Source organism: Ochotona curzoniae, unplaced genomic scaffold, assembly GCF_017591425.1.
Source record: "Ochotona curzoniae isolate NIBS_2020 unplaced genomic scaffold, NIBS_Ocur_1.0 contig_2688, whole genome shotgun sequence".
NCBI classification, from domain to species: Eukaryota; Metazoa; Chordata; class Mammalia; order Lagomorpha; family Ochotonidae; genus Ochotona; species Ochotona curzoniae.
Window position 1 is genome coordinate 397890 of NW_024465553.1, and position 19748 is coordinate 417637.

At 63.8% G+C, this 19748-nt stretch overlaps 2 protein-coding genes across 3 annotated transcripts; both read left to right on the forward strand.

Moving 5' to 3' along the window:
* Positions 1 to 11070: 11070 nt before the first annotated feature.
* CDCA4 (cell division cycle associated 4) lies at positions 11071 to 19188 on the forward strand. 2 transcript variants are annotated; one of them, XM_040974982.1, is made up of 2 exons: positions 11071 to 11154; positions 17972 to 19188. In XM_040974982.1, the coding sequence occupies exon 2, from the start codon at positions 17978 to 17980 to the stop codon at positions 18635 to 18637; it is 660 nt and encodes a 219-aa protein (XP_040830916.1). In that variant the 5' UTR covers positions 11071 to 11154; positions 17972 to 17977; the 3' UTR covers positions 18638 to 19188. The 2 variants fall into 2 exon arrangements, with proteins under 2 accessions (XP_040830916.1, XP_040830914.1); XM_040974980.1 differs by lacking the exon at positions 11071 to 11154 and adding an exon at positions 15860 to 16064.
* Positions 11100 to 13426, forward strand: GPR132 (G protein-coupled receptor 132). The gene is made up of 2 exons (XM_040974979.1): positions 11100 to 11154; positions 11697 to 13426. The coding sequence occupies exons 1-2, from the start codon at positions 11148 to 11150 to the stop codon at positions 12791 to 12793; spliced, it is 1104 nt and encodes a 367-aa protein (XP_040830913.1). The 5' UTR covers positions 11100 to 11147; the 3' UTR covers positions 12794 to 13426.
* Positions 19189 to 19748: the final 560 nt, after the last annotated feature.

Here is a 19748-nt window from a genome sequence, read left to right on the forward strand (position 1 = left end):
CCCCACTTGGTCCCCTTGTGGGAGCAGGACCAGTGCTGGCTCCACCCTGCCTGACCTGCACCCACCTCACCTAGCCCACGAGGACTGCGGGGAAGCGCCTCCCCCACCTCCAGGGCCATGGCTGCTTTCCGGGCAAAGGCCCGGGGGACTGCAGCAGCTGCTGCTTTGCCTGGCGACAGCACGGGCTGCCATGTCTCCGAGGAAACCAGCCCCAGTGGGGGCAGCGCGAGGAGGCCACACAGGCACCCAGGCGCCCAGGCCCATTAATCCCTGCAGGTTGGGCAGTTTGGTGCCTGGAATGGAGGGTGGGGGTTATGAGAGCAGCTCTAGCCGTGCAGAAGCTCTCATCTAAGTGCCTGGGCTGGGAGTGGGGGGCTGCTAGGGAAACATCCCAGTGTGAGCGGTGCCCTTTGCCCATGGAGTGATCCGGAGGGTGGAGGCAGAGGCTCCAGGGCACCCTGGGCCTGGAGGGTGGCACTGAGCACCGTGCTGCTCAGTCCCGAGACCCAGGTCATGGTCCACAGGCACGCAGGGACATGGGCAGAGCAGGGCCAGGTGAAGGCTGCTGCTGGAGATGGGAGCACACCAGCACTGCACAGCTGTCCCGAAGCACTGTCTAAGGCTTCTGCTGCCCTTGGTCACCCTCGTCTGAGAATATTAAATAGAAGATTCCAGAAGTGAGAATAACACACTTGAAATAATTTTTGTGCCGTTGCTGCTTGCTCTGCTCTAGTTATTACTCTTAAATTCTTACTCTAATTAAAGACTTCTGGATAAGTAGGCCACACTCAAACTTTGTGAATCTTCAGAAAGTTTAGAGTCTGTTTGTTAATTGATGTACTTTTATTGGAGGGGCAGATTTACAGAGAGGAGAGACAGAAATATCTTCCACCTGCTGGTTCTCTCCCCAAATGGCCACAATGACAGGAGCTAAGTTGATCCGAAGCCAGGAACCAGGAGCCTCTTCTGGGTCTCCCACATGGGTGCAGGGTCCTAAGCACTTGGGTCAACCTTACTGCTTTCCCAGGCCACAAGCAGGGAACTGGACGGGAAGTGGAGCAGCCGGGACAAGAACCAGCACTCATGGATGCTGGCACTTGAAGGTGGAGGATTAGCCAACTGAACCATCACACTGGCCCCATGACTTTCTTTCTTCAAGATTCATTTATTTATGTGAAAAGCGATGGGTGGAGCAAGGCGCACTTCTGTTCACTTCCCAAACCTGGAGCGGATGCAGGAACCTGCACACTCTCAGGAGTGGAGGAGCTGTGCTCTCCACCCCGGATGGAGGTGTCCCGAGCAGCCATGGCGGGTGCTGTCTCATCGTGCTGCAGGCTGCCCAGAGCCCCAGCCTGAGTTTGAGTGGTGCTGGCGCAGACATGAGCAGCACATGGCTCAGGCCTCTGACCTGGTGGCTCCGGGGGCCTTCTGGACCCAATGCACAGAACTTTCTCCCAGTTCTAGCCTGTCCTGGGGGCAGGCACAGGCTGAGTTCACAGCTTTTGTCTCTCTGCAGCATTTACATGCAAGATGCAAGGCCCCGGCTCTGCATGTTTAGCGTGTGGCCCAGGGAGTCGGTCACACGTGGACCTCTTGCCCAGTCTGTGCATAGCCAGGATGCAGGATCCTGCTGCTCTGCCTGTGTGGGCACCTATGGGGTCTGGAACTGCCACAGGCTGCGCGCTGAGTGTCCTGCTCCCCACAGAACTAGGGTGCTTCTTCCGCACCCCAGCTGCATGTGCCTGGCCTGACCAGCCCCACAAGCCTGGGCCAGCATTTGCCCAGGCTGGCAGCTGGAGTCGTGGTAACCAGGAGCTGTGTCCACGTGAGCTGTGTCCACGTGGGCAGCCCTGGCAGAGTGGAGATGGCACTCACCACCCTGAGCACAGCACAGCCAAGAGCACACAGTGCCTCTGCCTCTAGTCTCTCCGTGTGTCTGTCTCACGTGTCTTTCTCCCTCAGAGTTTCTCTCTGTCTCTTTCTTCTCCCTCTGTCTCTCCTTCTCTCTGTTTCTCTCTCCCTCTGTTTCACTCTTCGTCTCTCTCCCCTGTCTCTGTGCCTGCCTCTCTCCTCTCTCCCTCTCCTTCTCCCTCTGTCTCTCCTCTCTGTTTTTCTGCACCCCGCCCCCCAGTCACTCATGAGTTGTCCTGTGCACACCTCCAGCTCTCCCTAGGTCTGCATGTTAGCCATCTCTCATGTGCCCCATCCAGGTAGCACGGACCTCCCCAAACCTGGCCCATCTGTGGTCACTGCATGTCACACCCCCAGCCCCTGGTAACCATGCTGTCAGCTCCCGTCCCTGCAGACTGGCCAGCTCGGCACACACACACGATGGGTTGGACAGTGATGGTTTCTTCCATCTGCTGGTTCACTTCCCACATGGCCAGGGGCCAGATCTCCGTCAGATTCTCTACACTACGGGGCGGGCCCCGAGGACTCAGACCCTGCTCTACTTCCTCCCAGGAGCAAGTCAGGGAGCTGGAGCCCGTGGAGCAGCTGAAACTGGCCTGGTGCCCCAGCTGCAGGCGCCATGTGCTGGCCTTCACCTTGTAAGCTCACCAGCCGTTCCAGCCGCTTCCAGCTGTGAACATTCAGGGGCAAGCTTGGGACAAGTGTTATTTCTCGGTCCTTGGGGAGACATCGCTGCCTGCTGGGCAATTCCTGGTTTGGCACTTCTAGAAGCTGCAGGGGCTTCCTTCAAGGCACAGGGTGCCCCAGCACACATCTGCCAGCAGGTCAAAGAACATCCCACAGCTTCTCTCCTGCCAGCGCTGCCTGCAGTCACTCATTGGTGGTGTGTCATTGGCAGACGTGCCCATGTGGAGAGCCTGAGAGGTGTTCATGTGTGACGTGGGGATGGACGGGGCACCAGCACCCCAGGCTTGGATCAGCCATCCATCTGGTGGGTACTGGCTCACACAGAGATCATGGCAGCTCACGCCCAGGCCCCGTGGTTGGCATGGGAGCTCAGCGAGGCTGAGCACCCTAGGGAGGGCATCACTGGTGGCATGCTACCAGGTGCCCGAGGGTTGCATGAGGAGTGCAGGGCGCTTGCGCTGAGGCCGGCTTGCCCTCACAGAGGTCTGCTAGTTCTGCTGCCCAAATTTCTGTGGCTTTGGAGACCAGGGGGTGCTGGTGAGCTGTGGGCAGGACCGCCCTGGGCGCCGGCCAGCCAGCACTAGGCACACTGGGTACCACCCCCAGCACCCCTCAGGGCACCAATTCACAGCATCCAGCACCCCTCAGGCATTACCCCCAGGACCCGGCATCCCTCAGGGCACTGCCCCCTAGCATCCTTAAGCTGGGTTTGTGTGGTAGGCACAGAAATCCCCACCCCCTTGTCCTGCAAGCTTGGTGGAAGGGGTGTGAGCCCAGCAGCTCTTTCGAGCTCAGCTCCCTGTGGCCCGAGTCCAGGGGATGCAGGGTGCTGACCAGGCCTGCCCAGGTCCTCTCCAGACCCTGGGGCCTGGAATACCAGGGCATGTAGGGGCGTGCTTGGTGCCATGTGCCCAGCCAAGCTGCTCCCTCTGTGTATAAGCATGGGGGCACACACATGTGCAGGGGCACACACATGCTGGACCCAGCAGGGAGTAGTGTCAGCTTGCCCTGTACTTAGTGTAGTTGAAGACCCTCAGGCTGCTGCTAGGCCCTGGCTCTGGGGGCATCTCATCCTGTAGGGGTTGGAGAGGCCTCCCTGTAACCAAGGGGATACACACCATGCCGGCAGGCCTGAGGATGGCTGGGGCCTGGACCCAGCCAGGAAGCCTGTGGAGACCCAGCATGGGGTGGGGGCTGGAGGAGCTGCCAGCTTAGGCTGACCTGGGGGTCACAGGGGAGCTGAAAGGTCTGCAGCATCTGGGGAGGGGGGCCAGGCATGGAGGGTCCCTCTACCTGTCCCTCCCCTGGCTCTGATTTGCCAAGAAGCAGGGGCTCCTGGAGGTGAAATCCCCGCAGGGGGTCCCCACCGGAGGACAAGCGTGCAGGCAGGTCAGTGTGGCCAGAGGTACCCGGACACTACCAGTGTCTGCTCAGGGCCGACCTGCCTGTCCCACACTCCCCGGGCTGCGGCGCGTGCTGTTGCTGGCGACGGTCGCGACTACCTCCTGCCTCCTGTCCAGCCTCGGGGACTCTCAGCCACAGACAGTCCCGGGGCCCAGGAGCAGCGCAGGGGGCGCCCCGGGCACCGCCCGCCAGTGGTTGGCAGATCAAAGGGCAGGAGCAGCCGCCAGCCGGCGCCCACGGAGACAGGAATCCCTGGCCCCAAGGCGCGGAACCCAAAGCCACATTCCGGGTGCCTGGGCCCCACATGGCAAGGCAGGCCAGGAGCATGGCGACACCTGCCCAGGCTGGGTTTGTCCCCGGGGCCACAGGAGGGCGGGGTCTGCGGGGAAAGTTGGGAGGGGGTCCCAGCACAGGACCACAGCGTGCTCCAGCCTGCTCTCGCCATGAGGGATAGCGGCCAGCGCCCCCCAGAGAGCTCACTGAGCCAGGCAGACAGACAGCCGGCCTGGACCCCTGGGGGGTGCTGCCCGCAGGTCAGGTGCCTGGGGCAGCGGTCAGTCTGCCCAGTGAGGCCGTGACGAGTGGGGTCACTGCAAGCGGGCAGCACAGTTCTGGGAGAAGGGCTGGAGCGCCAGGGCCGGGGCCTCCCGTCCCCACCCCTGCTGCCCCCAGCCGCACCAGCGGCCTCAGGCACAGGGGCTGGTGGGAGGACCCTAGTGTTGGGCTGCCCTGGCAAGTGCAGGACCGGTCACGGCCACCGGGGGGCAGGGCAACCCAGTGTCTGGATCCGTCCTGACCAGGCTAGCCTGGCAGTCGTAGAGGGGCCAGGGCTCCGCCAGCCTCGCCAGCGCCTTTCCCAGCCCCAGCACCTCGGCATGTCCTGCAAAGGTGGGGACAGGGGGTAGTGACCATCCTCTGTCCAGTAGGGCTGGTCCTGGGCACAGGACACATCAGCCAGAAGGGTTTGGGGCTGGGCACAGCCTCCAAGACCCCCATCTTCCCTGGGCACCTGCCCACGGCACCTGCTCGTAGACGGCTCAGCTGGCCCATGCCCAGAGTGGACACTAGGATAGAATCTGTGGTTCTAGGGGCCCCGGGCTGTCCGCCTCACCGTCCCACCAGCTGACTGTCCAATGCCTGGGTCCAGTCCCTGTGTTGCCAAGCCCTGCTGCGGCTCAGGCTGCCTCTGGGAGGCCGCAGGGGTGTGGGGGAAGGCTCAAGCCCGGATCCCTCCACCCACGTGCGGCCTCGGCAGAGTCTGAGGCTTCCGGTTCAGCCTAGCGAGGCCGATTGGTGACGCATCAGGGTTCCTGGACACAGCAGTGAGAGGCGAGGTTCCCCTCTAGTAAGAGAGAACGGAGGTGGGGGTGGGGTGTGCAGCCCAGGGCACCTCTGTTCTCACTCTCCAGGAACAAAGGGAGCTCAGTTCCCCCGTCTGCAGCCCCCTCCCCAGCTCCTTGTGTCATTCCTGGTCTCCCCCCAGAGCAGGAAGCAGAGCTCCGTCCTGAGTGAGGGAGCTGGGAGAAAAGCTGCCTGGAACCCTGCTAGCACCTGGGGTGGAGGTGGGGGCACCCTCCTGGGTCCCTACGGACCTGGCACTCTCCGCCATGGGCTGAAGGGCCTGGCAAGCAGGCCCAGGGTGGCCGTGGGCGCTGGCACACTGCCCAACATCCGCTTTGCTGACTTCTGAGCCCTACCCACCCCCAAAACAGCCCAGCACTCCACCCTGCACTGGCTGGCAGTAATGGGCTTGGGGCGTAGCCTGTGAGACCCGGGTACAAGACAGGCCCAGGAAGCCAGGCATGGGGGGCACTGGGGCAAAGGGGCAAATGGACAGGAGGCAGCTGGAACAGAAATGCAGAGGACGGGCTAGCAGTTCAAGTCCTGGCTGCTCTGCTTCCCATCCATTCCCCGCTGAGGCCCTGGGGAAGGCAGTAGAAGATGGGCCATTTGGGAGACCCAGAAGAAATCCCTGGCTCCAGTCTGGCCCTCCCCTTCCCCCATAACTCTGCCTTTCAGATCAATCAATCAATATGTAAAAAATGAGCACGCACCAGAGGTCCGCAGGGAGGGTGGGGCAGGGCCACCCGTGAGGCAGGGCCACCCGTGGGGGGCAGGGCCACCCGTGGGGCAGGGCCACCCGTGGGGCAGGGCAACCCGTGGGGCAGCATGTGCCGGGGACTGCCCAGGAATTCCACTTGCTCAGGTCCCTTGTCCCCATTTTGAGCCTTCCAAAGCCTCGGCCTCCGGAGCACAGAATTGTCACCGTCACAGTTCTTAGTAAACTGGGGGTGGAATTCCCCCCACCCCCAGGCACTCACTAGGGAGGGAAGGAGGGGGAGGGACCAGGGGCGACAGGGGCCACGGGCCAGCTGGGCCATGGGTGGGCTGCGGGGACAGGTGCTGGGGCCCCGGGACCCCAGGAAGTCTCTGGGGGCAGGCTATGTGCCCCCTCTTCCTCTCCATCCTTGGTTGGGGCCAGCCCGGGGTGTGGCAGGGTGTGGGCGAGATCATGCCAGACAAATCTAGGATGCATTAAGGAGTCTTTATTAACCAAGCTGGGTGATAACTAAAAATTAGCAAATGACAAATCCATATGGCAATTCAGTCTGAATCAAAGCCCCGAGAAAAAAACAACTGGTCATTACCCCGAAGTTTATCTGATTAACTGAAGACCTACGTCCCAGCGTGTCTCTGAGGGGCTTAGGGAACAGCCTGGGCACGCTTGTCTCTGAGGGGCTTAGGGAACAGCCTGGGCACGCGTGTCTCTGAGGGGCTTAGGGAACAGCCTGGGCACGCTCAGCTGCACTCACCTCCCCCGCCTCTCTGCCCACACCCCACTACTGCTGGCCTGACTCTCCTGGAACTTTTTTTTTTTTTAAGATTTTTTTTATTATAATTTTTATTGGAAAGGCAGATGTACAGAGAGGAAGAGAGAGAGGAAGATCTTCCGTCCAATGACTCACTCCCCAAGCGGCCGCAACTACCAGAGCTGCGCTGATCCAAAGCCAAGAGCCCAGATCCTTTTCTGGGTCCCCCACCCGGGTGCAGGGTCCCAAGGCTTTGGGCTGTCCTCGACTGCTTTCCCAGGCCACAGGCAGGGAGCTGGATGGGACGTAGAGCAGCTGGGATTAGAACTGGCTCTCATATGGGATCCTGGCACATGCAAAGCGAGGACTTTAGCCGTTAGGCTACTGTACCAGGACCTCCTGGAACTCTTGATAGTACACACATTAGAAATACAAAGCATCTTAGCATTAATAGCTTCACTGTCCTGCTCCAGCAGTGACCAGAGGATGAGGACTACAGAAACACAGGGCCACACTCAGGGGCTCCCTGTCCTTGGAGTCTGGGGAGGCCAAGGGTCGGAGTGCACACGTCCAACAGAGTGAGCCCCTCCCTATCATGGCCTTTATAGGGGCTTGCGAGGGGTGTGGTTACAGAACAACCCAATACTGCCCCCTCTCAGGTTACAGATGGGCAGAGGGAGCACCTAGGTGTGTGGGGGGGAGTGTCTCCCAAGTTGGTGACTCTGAAGTAAGTAGCTGCCTACCCCACAAGGGAGCAAGGAAGCTGGGCATCTGGGTCTTAGCCTGGGGGGTAAGAGGCCCCACGCTCTGTGGGAACCACAGCCCTCACTGCACTCAGGGCCTCTGTGGCCTAGGCCCGCAACCCCAGCCCCAGTGATACTGACTGCCCCTGGCTGACACCCCGAGCACCAGGAGCCCCATCTCGGTACCCACTTCCCCTTCCTGCCTGGCCTGACCCCTCTCCTCGGGAGGTGCCAAGGCGAGGGGTCAGGACCCCCAGGGGCCTCACCTGTCACATCCTCTGGGACACAGCATGGCAAGGCCCACCAGGACATGGGCGCCCCCGCCCGCGGGTCCAGAAACAGGCGGCGGGGTGGGGGAGCTGCTGGGGGAGGCTGAGTGCGTGCTCCCTGGGGTCAAGAGGAAGCCGGCTTGCATGCCGGTCATGCACAGGCCATGCAGTGCCAAGGGAGCGGCCCCTCCAGGTGACACCTGCCCGCCCAGGTTGGGGTCCCGGATGCAAGACACCCCACTCCTGCCTGCATCCTCTTTCCACCCAGCCTGGTCCTGCTGTATACAGGAAGCGTGCTTGTGGTGCCCTCCAGGGCACTGCTGGCTGCAGCCAGCTCTGGGCCAGCCCTGCCCAGGGCCTCAGCAGAGGAAGCGGCACCACCCGCCTGCAGCCTCAGCCCAGTGGAGAAGAGCCCGCTGAGGACAGGTGGCGATCACTGGCTCCCTGCTCAACTGCAGATGTGGCCGCTGGGTCAAGGGGCAGTTGGAGTGGGTGTGGTGTCCAGGGGCCTGCTCCCAGGATGGGCTGGGCAGGGTTAGGGCAGGGGATGGGGGCAGCCACGAGGCACAGGGTGGCCCAACAGCCTGTCTGCAGACCCAGGAGCTGGTTCCTCCAAGGCTGGGTGGGGCCCTGGTGCCCACTCCACATGCCTCCCAGGCCCACATAGGAAAGCTTTCCCCAGCCACTGTAGGGACCCCAGGGCCTCAGGGAAGGCCCCCCGCGGAGGGAGAAGTGAGCCTGAAGATTCCCTGTCCCCCCTCCCCCCAGGAAGACACGTCATCTGAATCGAGAACAGGGCCTTGGCCAGCCCCCACTGCCTGCCTCTGTGGTTAGGGGCGTTCCAGATCCTAGCTACTTCCTGAAGTCTGGTGCTGTCAGGCTGGGCGCCAGGTAAGTCGGGGCGGGTGGCAGGCGCTGGGGCCAGGAGGCTGCGTCGGTGGGCACAGGTGACCTGGTGGTGTCCAGGTGGGGACTTGGCTGGGGGCTTCTGATCTGGGTCCCCCCGAGACAAAACAGGGTGCAAGTGACCACACATGAGGAGAGGGGCAAGGGCCCACCACCCCCAGCGCAGGAGCTGGGAGAGGGGGTGGGGGCGTTAAGGAGGGTTTGGGGGTCAGGGTCCCAGCTGGGCCCCACCATCACTGGTTCACAGCCTGCCAGGTGCTCAGGCTCTTGATCAGTTCCTGGGTGTGATGTGGGGGCGTGCACACTTCCTGGTTGCCCCTCCAGGGCCCGCCCAGGGAGGAAGGCTAGTGGGGCACAAGGTGGGGTAGGCTGTGGCTAGCCTGGCCATGCGTTGAGGCCCAAGGCCCAGCTGCACCCCGGCCTTGTGCAGTGCCCACAGTGGGCAGCATGGAGCCAGGCTAGGGAGTGCCACACGCTGTGCCAAGAGGGAGGGGTCAGCCCACCCCACACTAAATAAACATCCTAAGTGAAACAGAAAGGGTGCTTTCCTTGGTCTGGGGGGACCAGGAACCCCGAGGGTGGGAGCTGGTGAGGACACGGGGAGTGGGTGTCGAGGAGCTGGTGGGTGGCCACCCCGCCCTGGGGCTCACCGACAGCGTTGACAGCCCAGGAGGCCCATGCTGGCAGGCGGGAGGGTGGGCCTGGTGCTGAATCCCCAGGGACAACGGCTGTGCAGATGGTCGTGTGAGCTTCTCTGTAGCAGGGAGCCAAGGGTTACAGGGACAGCCAGCTGCCCAGGCCACAGGACTGCCCAGGCCACAGGACTGGGGCAGCAGCTGGGAGGCTACCCTATGCCCCTACCCCTAGGTCTGTGGAGGTGTGCAGGCAGCTCCCATGGACAGCAGGGCAACTCCAGAGGACCTCCAGCTTTCTGGAAACACAGTGGGCATCAGCTGGGTGGGGGCTTGCGTCTGGAAGCGCCTGAGTGACCGCCCCCCAGGACCCGTCCATCCAGCTGCTCCACGGCCAGCAGTCATCCCAGGGCACAGCCTGAGGAGGCTGTGGGCTGTCCTGGAGGATCTTGGCAGTTCTGTGCTGCTACGGTGCCCGGCATCTGCGCCCCAATCCTGAGCCTGTGGACCATGCCGGCTGGCCAGCCCCTCCCACCCCAGGGCAGAGGCTCCCGAAGAAGCCTGTGACCTGGGAGGCCGCCAGGCTGGGGAGCAGGGCTGAAGGGAAAGCCCAGAAGGGGCCGGGAGTGACCTGAAGCGGAATGCCTGCTGAGTAGGGCTGAACAGCAGTAGGCCCTGGCTACACAGCTGTGTCCTGGCAGAGGAGCCAGGGCCTACTGCTGGACACCCCCACTTTTCTGACAGGCCATGGCTGAGACCCAGAACTGGCCAAACAGGGCAAGCGGCCCCAGGGCGCGTGTGCATTGGGGCCACAGGGGGCCTGGCTGTGAAAGGCTCACTTTGCCCCAGGCTGTGGGAACATGGGAAGGGAAGGTGGGTGCACAGAAGCCTTCCCCAGCAGGTCAGCCAGAGCCCCCAGGGCCCTACTAGCTTCACCCACAGTTGGCAAGGACACCTGTGCTGGGAAGCTCTGGGCTGACCTCCAGGACTCAGCCAGAGGCCTAAGCTGGCCAGGGTGCTCCTGGTGCCTGGGCCATAGTGCTTCAGGGTGGGCCCGGAGGGCTCCCTTCCCGCAGACCCTCTGTAATGGGACCCTGTTAGGGAAGGAAGCAGGGACCACCCCCTCCAGCCAAGCCGCACTCACTGGCAGTGGCTCCCGGGCTGTCACCTCACCCTGACACACATCTAGCAGGATGGGCCAATGCCTTTGGCTGCTGTGTCACAGCGGCAGCGCCCACTCCTGGTTCCCTGCTCATGTCAGTCTCCGGGGACTGTTGGTCAGTGTTCACAGGGAAGCACCTTCCGCTCAGCGAGGCTCAAACCTGCTGACCGAATAGGAGAGCAATAGATACTGCCGCCCAAGGAGCCAGGAGCTCCGGTGCGGTCTCCCCCGGCTGCGCAAGGCCTCAGCCGCCCTCCCAGGCTATGGAGGAAAGCAGACTCGGGCTCAGAGCCAGGCACCTGGTGGTGCCTGGTGTCACAGCCGCTGCAGCCCACACCTGCCCTGACCAGGCCCTGGGCCACTCTCTGCTCCGTCGCAGTGGGTCTCCATGGGGTGCTGCCAGTGGCTTCTGACACGCTGCGGGGAATCCTGAAGGGCTGAAGGCACTGTTGTCATTTCCTGGTCAGGGAACATGCCAACCCGCTCAGCCGCTGCCGCCGCCATATGCAATGAGTGAGTTGCCTTCAGGCTGTTTTCCACAGCACCATCTCTACCTTTAGAGCCACGTGCGACCTCCGCAGACTGCGCACCTCAGGCCCGAGTGGCTGTGTGTGAACCCAGTCATGTCAGGTGAGAGACCCTCCCACCCCACGTGCCATCAGGTACCGTCGTCCAGCCCGTGCCAGCCCGAACTCAGGGCAGGTAGTGGCCCCAGTGCTTGCCCTGTACCATGCGGACCTGGTTGACCGCAGCCTTGCCTGCTGTGGGGGCAGGGTAGGGAGCAGACATGAGCCCACCTGCCCCCACCAGGAGAACTGGCTGTGAAGGGAAGGCACAGGCAGGGGGCTCAGTCGCACATGAAGGTGTACGGCCTCCCTTCTGCCTGCGTCAGCTCTCTCCTCCAGGCACCTTAGCCACTGGACCAGCAGGTGCTAAGGTGCAGGTCGAGTGCCCACGGGAGCTCCGTCCAGCCTGATGGCACAGCAGGGGCTGCCCTGAGCCCCCCGTGAGAGGTGCCAGTGAGGAAGGGGCATGGCTGGGGTGTGAGGTGGCACAGCCACGTGGAGGACAGTGTGGCTTCCCCTGACCTGGAGCTTGTCCAGGCTGGAGTCTCCGGTCACCCTCCTGGGCCCTGCCTGGGCTCCCAGCCTCAGCCTAGTGTTGCCCCACAGGGAATGCCACCCCCGTGACCGCCTCCATCCCCGTGGCCGGCCAGGGCCCCTCCGCCGAGCACTGCAATGCATCCTTTGAGGAGAGCCGGGTGGTGCTGGTGCTGGTGTACAGTGTGGTGTGCGCGCTGGGCCTGCCCGCCAACTGCCTCACAGCATGGCTCACGCTGCTGCAGGTGCTGCAGGGTAACGTGCTGGCCGTGTACCTGCTGTGCCTGGCGCTGTGCGAGCTGCTCTACTTGGGCACGCTGCCGCTCTGGATCTTCTACATCCAGAACGGGCACCGCTGGACGCTAGGCCTGCGTGCCTGCCGGGCCACAGCCTACATTTTCTTCTGCAACATCTACCTCAGCATCCTCTTCCTGTGCTGCGTGTCCTGCGAGCGTTTCGTGGCCGTGGTGTACGCCCTGGAGAGCCGCGGCCGCCGCCACCAGAGGACCGCCATGTTAGTCTCCGCCGCCATCTTTGTCCTCGTGGGGCTGGTGCACTACCCTGTGTTCCAGATGGAGGAGGAGGAGGCTGGTGCCTGCTTCGAGCCACTGCGCATGAGCGCCACCATCGCCGCCTTCCACTATGCGCGGTTCAGCATGGGCTTTGCCGTGCCCCTCGCCATCATCGCCTACACCAACCACCGCATCCTGAGGAGCGTTGGCCGCAGCCCGGGTCTGACCGCTGCCCAGAAGGCCAAGGTGCGGCGCTCGGCTGCTGCTGTCACGCTCATCTTCCTGTTCTGCTTTGCGCCTTACCACCTGGTGCTGCTGCTCAAAGCCGCTGCTTTCTCCTACTACCACGGGGACCGTGACGCCGTGTGCGCCTTCGAGGCCAGCTTCTACAGCATCTCCGTGGGCTTCCTGTGCCTGGCCACGGTCAACAGCGTGGCTGACCCCATCATCTACGTGCTGGCCACAGAGCACTCACGCCAGGAAGTGTCCCGCATCCACAGTGGCTGGAGGAAGTGGTCAGCCAAGGTGGATGTTGTCAGGCTCACCAGCTCCAGGGACTCAGAGGACACACGCTTGCCTGCCACTCCTGCCAAGGACTGCCCCAGGCACCAGAGTCCCCCAGGGCCAGAGTTGGGTATGGCGGGGGCCAGCACATGAGCCCTGCACAGGCTGGTGGAAGGGTCTGGCTCGGCCAAGCATACCAGGGGCAGGAGGACAGCACGGGTGTCCTTGCAGCCCAGTAACAGATGTTCCCTGCCTTGAGCTGCTCCATCGGGGGTCCTCCGTGTGGCAGCTGACACTGCGCCAGGGTGACATGGAGGCCTGCAGTCTAGCCCGGTTCCCTCTTGCTGCAGCTGGGCCTGGGGATGTAGTGGGGTCTGCATGGACTGTGCAGGGGTCTGGCTGTGGTATTACATCCTAAAGCCCCACTTGGGGCCTGGCATGGGCTCTGGGCTGAGCTGGCACACACTGCAATGCCCACATGCTGGCCATGGGAACCGCAGAGGCCAGCGGTGCTGGCGGACAGCTGGGGGTGTGAGCTGAGCAGCAGAGGCCAGCACAGGCTGCCCACTCAGACAGGGAAGTGACACGGAGTGGAGATCTCCCTCCGTCCCCATAGCTGGCTGATGTGGGCCACCCTAGCTCCCAGGAGCCTTGTCCAGGCCAGGGCATGACTGCCTCAGGGTCTCCATTTATGAAATGCAGCTGTTGGCCCGTACTTTCCCTCAGGGGCTAGCCTTTCCCACCTCACTCCCTCCCCCCAGGTGAGTCTCCTGGTCAGGTCAGAAATAAAGCTACGGGCCCAGCGCGGTGGCGCAGTGGTTAAGGTCCTCGCCTTGCACGCCTGGGATCCCATATGGGCGCCGGTTCTATCCCGGCAGCCCCGCTTCCCTTCCAGCTCCCTGTCTATGGCCCAGGAAAGCAGTCGAGGACGGCCCAAAAGCTTTGGGACCCTGCACCCGCGTGGGAGACCCGGAAGAGGCTCCTGGCTTCGGATCAGCATAGCATCGGGCCGTTGCGCTCACTTGGGGAGTGAATCATCGGATGGAAGATCTTCCTCTCTGTCTCTCCTCTCTGTATATCTGCCTTTCCAATAAAAAAATAATAAAAATAAATCTTAAAAAAAAAAAAAAAAAGAAATAAAACCACAAATGCCTTTTTAGCTGTGATGGCCCTGCCCCGCCTCCTGCCCCGCCTCCTGCCCTGCCTCCTGCCCAGGGCTGGTATTCTTGCATGAGTGAGACCCACCCTGCCTCAGCCCACCCCTCCCCATGCCTGGGATCACAGTGGGGCCCTGGACTTCAGACCACCGGGCAGTGAAGTGGGCGAATCCAGAGGGGAAGTGTGCTGGGTGAGGGATCTGACCAGAGACCCCAGGTATGGGGGGGAAGCTCTCTGGGTACCCAGTGCCAACTCTTGCGGTGCCCCCCCAATTCTCCAACAGCCCCTGGGGTCAGCTGTGAGCAGCCCGACTGGACCCTGCACCCAGGAGCTGGGCTTGCTGGCTGCTGCCCCCAGTGCTGGGCCTCCCTTTACAAATGTCCCCCATGGTTCCCCATTTGGGGCCTGTCACAGCCTCTGAGTTGAGCTGGCACACACTGCAATGCCCACATGCTGGCCATGGGAACCGCAGAGGCCAGCGGTGCTGGCGGACAGCTGGGGGTGTGAGCTGAGCAGCAGAGGCCAGCACAGGCTGCCCACTCAGACAGGGAAGTGACACGGAGTGGTGATCCTAACCCCCGGCTCCTCTGAGAAACTCCAGACTCCAGGATGACTGGGCAGAGCCCGGCACTACAGCACGAGCAAGGCCCGTGCCAGTTTGAGTCCACACTGGCCTCGGCGGCACAGCTCTGCGGTCAGGCTGGGGGTCTGTGCAGGGCTCACGCAGAGCGTGGCCCAGACAGCAATGTAGCCCACGCAAAGCCTTGGCCAGCTGGCCCCACCTGACCTATTTCTTTGAGGTTGCTGGATGCTCCCCGGGGGCCACAGCATCCAGGACAGTGCCAGGCCACAGGCAGGAGCCTGGGCCTCTACCCACATCTCCCATGAGGGTGCAGGGGCCCAAGGCCTCGGTCTGTCCTGGCTGCACTCCCAGGTGTAGGAGGCAGGCTGGACTCGAACCAGCATCCCTACAAGAAGCTGGCGTCAAGGGCAGGGGCGCTATGGCTGCTGCATCAGCACTGTCCATTTGAAGGTCTGCTTATTTATTTTCAAGGCATAGTGAGAAAGACCAACAAAGGAAGGCGACCACAGCATGGAGTCCGGGGCCGCAGCCTCCTCTCCTGGGAGCTTCCTGCCGTCCACGCCCAAAGCGGGTCCGCTTCTGCTCCCTCCAATGTCCGCATCACAGAAGGGCGGGCGGAGAGGGGCCACCACGTATCCGCTGGCAGATGGCCGCCACGTCTGGCCGCAGCCCCGGAGCCCCAAGTCCCGGCCGTCCTCCCAGGCCTGCTCGCAAAGGCGCCCTGGCGTGCGAGGACGGGAGGCCAGGGACGGGCACAGGGGAGGCCAGGGACGGGCAGGGGGGAGGCCAGGGACGGGCAGGGGGGAGGCGTGGGGCGGGGGGAGCGTGGGGCGGGGGGAGCGTGGGGCTGGGGGAGCGTGGGGGGGCAGGGGGGAGCGTGGGGCTGGGGGAGCGTGGGGCGGGGGGGCGTGGGGGGGCAGGGGGGAGCGTGGGGCGGGGGAGGCGTGGGGCGGGCGGGGTGGGGGAGGCGTGGGGCGGGGGGGGGCGTGGGGGGGGAGCGTGGGCGGGGGAGCGTGGGGCGGGGGGGGGGCGGGGGGCGGGGGGGAGCGTGGGGCGGGCGGGGGTGGGGGAGGCGTGGGGCGGGGGGAGCGTGGGGCTGGGGGAGCGTGGGGGGGGCAGGGGGGAGCGTGGGGCGGGGGGAGGCGTCGGGGCGACGTGGGAAGGCGTGGGGCGGCATGAGGCCAGCATGGGGGCCACCGTCGGGGCCGGAACTCGCCCGTCGCGCACGCACACTGCGTGGAAACTTGTTCTTGGGAAGCAAGGCCGGCTGGCACGCACCTGACGTGTCGGGGCGTGAACCCCGCCCCTACGGGGGCTCCGCCCACGGCGGGAGTCCCGGCCGCCCGCCCCTCCCGCGCGCAGCCCGGGAAACTCCGGCGCAGGCGCACTCAGGCACGCGCGCGAGGCGGCCTGGGGGCCTGGGGGCGGGGCCGGCGAGGGCACGTGACGTCCCCAACGGCCGCGCCGCAGCGCGGGAACTAGCGCCGCCGCGGCTCCGCCCCCAGCAGATTTAAACTGGAGGCCCCGCCCCCGCGCTCGGCCAATCGGCGTGCGCGGCGCGCGGCGGCCGCCATGGCGACCCTTTGTGGGCCCGAGGAGCCAACTGGCGCCCCGCCCCGCGCGGCCGGGCCCTCCCTCGGCGGACGCGGCGGCGGCGGAAGGCGGCGGACTGCGTGCGGCGAGGTGAGAGCGGGAGGGCCCGGCCGGCGGCTGCGCTGAGGTGCCCGCGTGCCGCCGTGCTTCCCGTGCGTGGGGCCGTGCTCCCTGTTCTGACCGCGTGTCCTCCCCGTCCTCCTTCCCCGGCTGTCCTCCTCCCCGCGTGTCCTCCCTCCGTCCTCCTCCCCGCGTGTCCTCCCTCCATCCTCCTCCCCGGGTGTCCTCCCTCCATCCTCCTCCCCGGGTGTCCTCCCTCCATCCTCCTCCCCGGGTGTCCTCCCTCCATCCTCCTCCCCGCGTGTCCTCCCTCCGTCCTCCTCCCCGCGTATCCTCCCTCCATCCTCCTCCCCGCGTGTCCTCCCTCCGTCCTCGTGCTCCTTCCCTGCCTGTCCTGCCCGTCTTCCTGCTTGCGTGTCCTCCTCCCGTCCTCCTCCCCGCGTGTCCTCCTCTCCATCCTTCCCTGCCTGTCCTCCCCGTCCTCCTGCCCCGTGTACCCGTCTCCGTCCTCCTGTGTGTTGGCGTCACCCTGGGGCTCTCCGGGGTGTTGGGGGAAGTGGAGTCACGGGGTGCAGGGGCTGTTTTGGTTTTCCCTGTGTCAGAGCCCCCCGTCGGCTGCCTTGGCTTCCTGGCGCTGGCCCGCCGGCCTCCATGGGTGACCGTGCGCCCCTTGGCCAGCCTGCGCTCCCAGGGCTCCCAGCCAGTGGAGGGTCTGACCCCCGAGCCAGCTGGACCTGTGACCCCGGGGGCTTGGTTTGGGGCTGACCTGAAGGTGGCCGTGCGGAGCAACAGTGGACGAGGATGGAGCGCTGGCCTGGCTCTCGGTCAGTGGCTGTGCCCGCTTCAGCGTCTGCACAGGCAGACACAGTCCTCTGTGCTTGACGCACCGTAACACAGGGCTCCGTCAGAGGGAGATTGGGAAAGTGAGGTTGGTAGCCTGGCCAGATTGTGGACAGGTAATAGCAGAGTGATCGAAGCCGCCAGAGTAGGCCCAGCCCCTGGCTGCCCCTTGCTGCCCCCTGCCCTGTTGCCTGGCTCTGGAGCCAGAGCCACCATTCAGGTGTCCTGTGGGAAGCAGGTCGGGGCTCCCAGCTCCTGGGTGCTGTGGGTGAGTGCTGGTGCTGTCCTGGGAGGTGCTGTAGGGGTGACGGGCAGCTGCACACCAGCACTCACCCACAGGTGTCCCACATGTGCCCTTTGGCCCTGCTATGAGCCCCTCCTCTCTGGAAGCTCCCAGTTCTTTGGGGTGCAGGGCTGGACCCCCCATGGTAAAAGGACATTGTGAAAAGCACGGGAGGTCAGGTCCCAGCCGTGAGGGTGAGTGTGGAGGAATGTGGGGACCTGCAAGGGTAGGGCTGGCAGGGGGGAGCCTGTTCTGGCCTCTTTACCTGCATCCTCTGGGCACCCCGAAATGCCTCCCAGCCTGGTGCCTGCTCCTACAGCTGGGAGATGCAGGCAGCCCCGGAGCAGCGGCTCAGGGTGGCGTGGGGTGTGTGTGCATGTCCTCGGCTGTGTGAAGGTCCTGCAAGTTCATCTGACCATGAGAATCACTGGGGTGTCTGAGTGTGTGTCAGAACCATCTGACTTGGGAGTGCCACCAGACAGGATCCACACAGTGGATGGGTCTCCACAACTGGATGGCACAGTGTGTGCCGCCCACAGACCCCTGCTCCTTGCACAGCCTCCCACGCTGAGGCTTCTGGTTGGATTCCAGGCTAGGTCTTTGAGAATGTACTTCACCTGCTCCTGGTCCCTTTATCTGTGCAGGGGGAGCACTGTGCGGGCGGGCTGAGGATGGCTCTTGCAGGGGGAGCACTGTGCGGGCGGGCTGAGGATGGCTCTGTGCAGGGGGAGCACTGTGCGGGCAGGTGTGCAGGGTAGGGTGCCTGTCCCCTGCAGCTTCCAGCTTGCTTACTGGTTTCTGTTGGTCCCCGCAGGACAGCATGTTTGCACGGGGACTGAAGAGAAAGTGCGCGGAGCCCGAGGAGGCCATCCCTTCCTACAGTCTGCAGCGACAGTCACTCCTTGACATGTCCCTGGTCAAGCTGCAACTGTGCCACATGCTGGTGGAGCCCGACCTGTGCCGCTCGGTGCTCATTGCCAACACCGTGCGGCAGATCCGAGACGAGATGGGCCGTGATGGCTCGTGGTGTGTGCCAGCGCCCCCAGGCCTGGGCCGCGCCCCCCTCGACCACCTGGTCTCCACGGATATCCTGTGCCGCCCAGCCAGGGAGCTGGGCGGGGAGGGCCCCATGGCTGAGCTATCCCTGGGCAGGACCGTGGCCCAGGCACCCAGGGACACCGGGAGCAGCGGCTGGGGTGTGGGCAGCCCCCCGGAGAATAGAGGCGGCTTCCAGAAGTCGCTGGACCACATCTTTGAGACGCTGGAGAGCAAGAGCCCAGGCTGCGTGGAGGAGCTGTTGGATGTGGACAGCCCCTACTATGACCTGGACACGGTGCTCACAGGCATGATGGGCGGCCCCAAGGCCAGCTCCTGTGACGGGCTGGAGGGCCTGGCCACTGGCACCGTGCCCGCAGGCTCCAGCTGCAGGCCGGACCTGGGCGACCTGGAGCACGTGGTGGAGATCCTGGTGGGGACGTGAGGCAGCCCAGCCTTCCAGCACGGCTGCTCTCCGGCAGGTGGCTGTTCCCGGTGAAGGCCACCCAGTCCTGGGCCCTGCTGCCGGCATGTCCCGGCCGTGGAAGCCAGCGGAGCTGCCAGCTGTGTCCACCTCGCTGGAATTGGGGTTGGTGACTTCAGAGCTACGTTGTATGTGGGGCCGGTACAGTGTCTTACAGTGTATTTTTACAGTTTTTATACTTTGTAGATCTTTCTCGGTTGTTTTCTATGAATGTCGGGGATGGCTGTCCCTGTCTGCCACGGCTCTGTGGCCGTGGCCAGTGGCTGTCGCTTGAAGTCCCCATGAGGCCGTGTCTTGGCCCCAATGGGTGCCGAGATGGGACTGGGGCACTGCCGTTCCGGGTCGCCCGGTGCTGCTGCAGAGGGGCCGCAGTCTGGGTCTCCAGATGGACACCCTGCCCTGACCCTCAGCCACAGGTTTGTCTCCTTTGAGGATACGGCTGCTGTTTAAGATCGGTGACATCATCTTACTAAATTCATGTAACAAAGTGGACGCGTTGGTTCATTTCACAGTGACTGAGGGAGGGGCTGGGCCTGGCTCCCCTTCTGGTCGCCACCGGCCAGGAGCTGGGTTTTCAGCCACAGGAGGTTTGGGGGCCAGCTCGGGGGGCCCTCTTGCCCTGTGCGGTCAGCCGGCAGCTGCTTCTGTGGAAGAGCTATACGAGGTTTGGCTCCCCCTGTAGCATTTCCGTGTTCTCCACGTGTTGCTTGTCCGTTTTCCTGGGGCGTAACAAAACAGGAGCTGTAGAACCCTCCCACCCACTGGTTTACTCCCCAAATGGCCACAAGAATAGAGCTTGGCAGGTCCCAAAGCAGGGGCTTGGAGTGTGCTGGCCTCACAGGCCCAGAGTTTTGGGTCATTTTACTGTTTTCCCAGAACTGGTGTCCATATGGGTTGCTGGCACCACAGGCAGACACTTAAGCTACTGTGCCCTGTAGAGTCTTTATACCCTTAAAAGAGCAAAACATTTAGGAAGAGCTGGCTCGTTGGGGGCACAGCTGGCCAGGTTGCCACTGCTCAGGTGCCAAGGACATGCCATGTCTTAGCCCTCCCCTGGCTTCTCCGCAGGCCA